The sequence below is a fragment of the Helianthus annuus genome, chromosome 13 (assembly GCF_002127325.2).
Source record: "Helianthus annuus cultivar XRQ/B chromosome 13, HanXRQr2.0-SUNRISE, whole genome shotgun sequence".
Taxonomy (NCBI): domain Eukaryota; kingdom Viridiplantae; phylum Streptophyta; class Magnoliopsida; order Asterales; family Asteraceae; genus Helianthus; species Helianthus annuus.
The window spans coordinates 135,232,790-135,237,789 of record NC_035445.2 but is presented as its reverse complement, the minus strand read 5'-3'; the positions used below and the strand labels follow the sequence as shown (position 1 = coordinate 135,237,789).

Here is a 5,000-nt window from a genome sequence, read left to right as displayed (position 1 = left end):
CCAAAGATCTTGAGTGACCGATCCGGCAGAACAACTCAAAAGATAAAGAAGTATCGTTAATTTCTTCATGCTCGTTCCAAGTTCGAAGTACCAATTGTACAAATAAAAATCCACTTCGTTACATGATTTCTTTTTCATATAGATAGATATAGGATCTATGGGGCAATTACTTAAAAGTACATTTTGTGCTACAGCCCTTCCTATCTGATAGAAAAGGATCCCATGATCCTGGACCGATCTTACCTGGGATCGCAAATCCCAAATTTGTCTATGAAGAGCGGATCTAATTGTATTAGTATCCATAATTGATTTCTTCTGTGTAATACTAATCGATAGGGCCTCATTGGTAAGTGCTACAAGATCTCGTGCATTGGAACGAAAGAAGACTTCCATCTCCAAGTTTAACTCAGACGTAGCTCCCTTCTTTTTGGGTGTGAAGCAGTGTCAAACCAAAATACCCAACAAGCATTAGCTCTCCCAATAAGTGGAACGCATTAGCTGTCCGCTCTCAGGTTGGGCAGTAAGGGTCGGAGAAGGGCAATCACTCATTCTTAAAACCAGCGTTCTTAAGGCCAAAGAGTCGGCGGAAAAGGGGGGAAAGCTCTCCGTTCCTGGTTCTCCTGTAGCTGGATCCTCCGGAACCACAAGAATCCTTAGTTAGAATTAGAATGCGATTCCAACTCAGCACCTTTTGAGTGAGATTTTGAGAAGAGTTGCTCTTTGGAGAGCACAGTACGATGAAAGTTGTAAGCTGTGTTCGGGGGGGAGTTATTGTCTATCGTTGGCCTCAATGGTAGAATCAGTCGGGGGACCTGAGAGGCGGTGGTTTACCCTGCGGCGGATGTCAGCGGTTCGAGTCCGCTTATCTCCAACTCGTGAACTTAGCCGATACAAAGCTATATGATAGCACCCAATTTTTCCGATTCATTTGCTTTTTTTGCTTTAGAAGTTCTATTTTGTATCTTTCCATATTTGAATTCCGTCTCTTTATAGTTAGGTCAAGAAAGAACCTTCATATTTCGATCTAATACAACAATGCATGCATTAGTGATTCCAATGGTAAACCAATGCTTCCATAGATTCGATCTTTCATATTTGAAATCCCCTAGTATCTTTCCATATTTGAAATCCGTCTCTTTATAGTTGGGTCATATGGGATTTCCCCGTTTTCTCCCCAATCGAGATATCCTCTGTTTCACCCACGAAAGATTAATTGAATCATAAAAAATTTGGAGCGTGAAGTGCAATTAGATCCATTTTTGGGGGGGATTCGAATTACTATTATCAATTAGAAGAATTTATGGTTGGCTTAGTTGGACTGCTACATTGAAGTATCCAGACTCCGTTAAAAAAACCAAGTGGTAATATATCTATTTTATATCATAAAGGATTCCTATTTTTAAAGAAATCTTTTTTTGTAAGTAGAAGTTTTTTTCAAACTCTGAAGGGATAACAAAAAGAAGTGGTAATGGGAGCATTTGTACTATATGTGCAAATCAAAATCGGGCGGATCTTTACCCAGAGTAGAGCATAAACCTAAAAAGATTAAAGAGGCCCATTTAAGAACAAGAAAATGACATCGTGATTTGGATTGGATCTCGTTGAAACAATCCATCAATGAGAAGTAAATTGGATAAGTTTAATGAATTCTTTTTTTTTTATTATACGTTATAAGGAAAGGAAGACAAAAAGGAAAGGAAGACAAACTCGTATTTAGTGAAAAATCAAAGAAAATCCTATTATTATAAGTTAGAAGGAACTTGCTATGAAAAAAAAAGTATTGGAATCTACACATTGATTCTTTTTTTTTTTGAACTGTATGCGTCAAAAGGCGCCTGTACGGTTCCGAAGGGATACAATTTGACCCTAATCAACCGACTTTATCGAGAAAGATTACTTTTTTTAGGGCAAGAGGTTGATAGTGAGATCTCAAATCAACTGATTGGTCTTATGATATATCTCAGTATCGAGGATGATACCCAAGATCTGTATTTGTTTATAAACTCTCCTGGCGGATGGGTAATACCGGGAGTGGCTCTTTATGATACTATGCAATTTGTGCAACCAGATGTACATACAATATGCATGGGATCAGCCGCTTCAATGGGATCTTTTATCCTGGTCGGAGGAGAAATTACCAAGCGTCTAGCATTCCCTCACGCTTGGCGCCAATGGGGCTTTTATTTGAGAGAAAAAAGAAGACTATGCCTTCGCCATATGAAATATGAATATTAAGTAATAATAGCATGGCACTTTGAATTTGATATAAGAAATTTTGTTTTCAAAACATTAGATTATGTATCGATCGAAATATGAAGGTTCTTTCTTGACCTAACTATAAAGAGACGGATTTCAAATATGGAAAGATACTAGGGGATTTCACTTGGAAGCATTTTTTCACTCTTTCATATAATATCTTGAATGAATGAGAACAAAAAGTTATCACACGATCACTCGAAAGAAAAATAGGTGTTTTGGTTCAACTATATTCTAAGACTAGTCATTTCTATTATCTTTTGCTTTAGAAGTTCTATTTTGTATCTTTCCATATTTGAAATCCGTCTCTTTATAGTTAGGTCAAGAAAGAACCTTCATATTTCGATCTAATACAACAATGCATGCATTAGTGATTCCAATGGTAAACCAATGCTTCCATAGATTCGATCTTTCATATTTGAAATCCCCTAGTATCTTACCATATTTGAAATCCGTCTCTTTATAGTTAGGTCAAGAAAGAACCTTCATATTCCAATGGGTTCGATTGATTCAATATCGATGAATCTTGAAAAGAGGAATTTGCAAATTAATAAATCCCGGCGGCCTTATACCCACCTGTGTCGGTTTCGGGTACAGGTACCCAATTTTTTTTACTACCCGGAGCTTCGATACATTTCGAAATCGAGAGATGTCTACCGGAGGAGGTTCTATCAGACAACAATTAGCCAATCTAGATTTACGAATGATTATAGATTATTCATTGGTAGAATGGAAAGAATTGGAGGAAGAGGAATCCACAGGGAATGAATGGGAAGATCGAAAAGTTGGAAGAAGAAAAGATTTTTTGCTTAGACGCATGGAATTGGCTAAGCATTTTATTCGAACAAATATAGAACCAAAATGGATTTCTGTTAGTTATTTTATTTCTATATTCAGATTTCTGGATATTTCTGTTAGACATTTTTTTGAGATAGAGATTTTCATCTGATAGTACGTAAACGAGTTCGCCACCAACTGTAGCAGCACCATACGCTAAAATTTGTCCCTTTTTAATGCATTTACCCCGCCGAACCTGGGGTTTTTGATGCATACAAGTATTTTTGTTGGAACGTTGATACATAACTAATGGAATCCTTAGAGTATCCCCATTACCTCATAAAAGGATCTTGTCAATCCAAATAAGGGATAAAATTCCGAATAATGGTCTTTTTTATCTTCCGATTTATTCAAATTCCGAAATCAATTACAAAAGGGTCTTTTTTGATTGGATGGGAATGCCTTTTGATTGGATGGGAATGAATGAAAAATTCTTAATCTTAAATCGCCCCATATCAAATCCGAAATTTTTTTTATTTCCAGAGTTTTTGATACTTTATCATAAATATAAAGAGAAACCTTGGTTTATTCCAAGCAACTTACTTCTTTTTAATTTGAATATCAATCCAAATTTTAGTGAAAATCAAAATATCAAGGGAAAGCACGAAGAGGATGAGGATTTTTTCAATTTTAGTCCATCCAATTCAAAACAATATTTTGAATTAAAGAATCAAAACAATATTGAAGAATCCCTTTTAGAATCGATCGAAAAACTACAAATATTAATCAAAGGAGATTTTCCTTTGCAATTAAGATGGACCGGACGTTTGAATCAATTAAATCAAAAAATGATGAATAATATCCAGATATATGGTCTCCTGGTTAGCCTAATAAATGTAAGAAAAATTTCTATATCCTATATTCAAAGGAAAGAAATGAATTTGGATATAATGAGGAGACGTTTAAATCTTACACAATTAACAAAAAAGGGAATATTAATTATGGAACCCGCCCGTCTATCTGTAAAAAATGACGGACAGTTTTTTATGTATCAAATCATAGGTATTTCGTTGGTTCATAAAAGTAAGCACCAAAGTAATCAAAGATACCGAAACCCCCAAAATGTTGCTAAGAATCATTTTGATGAATCCATTCCAAGACATAAAACTCTAAATAGAGACAAAAAGAATTCTGATTTGCTTGTTCCTGAAAAAATTTTATCGTCTAGACGTCGTAGAGAATTGAGAATTCTAATTTCCTTCAATTTAAAGAATCAAAATAATGTGCATAGAAAGAAATTCTTTTGCAAGGAGAACAAGATAAAAAACTGGAGTCAATTTTTGGATGAAAGTGAAAATTTTGACAGAAAAAAAAATGAATTAATAAAATTAAAGTTCTTTTTTTGGCCTAATTATCGATTAGAGGATTTAGCTTGTATGAATCGCTATTGGTTTGACACCAATAATGGGAGCCGCTTTAGTATGTTAAGGATATATATGTATCCCTAATTTCAATTTTTGAGTTTCCTATATCTTCTATTGTTCTATCAATCATATTTTTCATTTTTTCTCCTGTCCGTGATCTGTAATATCCATGTTATATGCAAGTAACCCGATGCACACATGTACTGTCTTACATCCCAGTTTAGGATAAAAAATAAGGAAATGGCGTATCAATTAAAGCTATAAATTAATCAGCAGAATCTTTGTACTAAACTATTTGCTATCGTCTTTTTGTATCACTATCCAAATGAACTCAAAAATCGGATTAATTAATGTTAATTGATAAATTAATTAATGTTAATTGATAAAATGAATATAAATAAACTATGATTATTGTGTATACTACATTAAAATTTCTGACATTATTATTACTGATCAATAAAATCAATATCTGTAAAAAGGGGAGTGTCAAATTCTTTTATGGTAAAAAATTCATTTATTTCCATTATTTTGAAAGAACAAGAA

At 34.2% G+C, this 5,000-nt stretch overlaps 1 protein-coding gene across 1 annotated transcript in view; it reads right to left on the bottom strand.

Moving 5' to 3' along the window:
- Positions 1–303, bottom strand: part of LOC118485869 (protein Ycf2-like) — a 1,146-nt gene extending 843 nt beyond the window's left edge. Inside the window, exon 1 of the mRNA XM_035982374.1 lies at positions 1–303. This exon is cut by the window's left edge and continues 683 nt beyond it. Within this exon, the coding sequence (XP_035838267.1) occupies positions 1–303 (303 nt within the window).
- Positions 304–5,000: the final 4,697 nt, after the last annotated feature.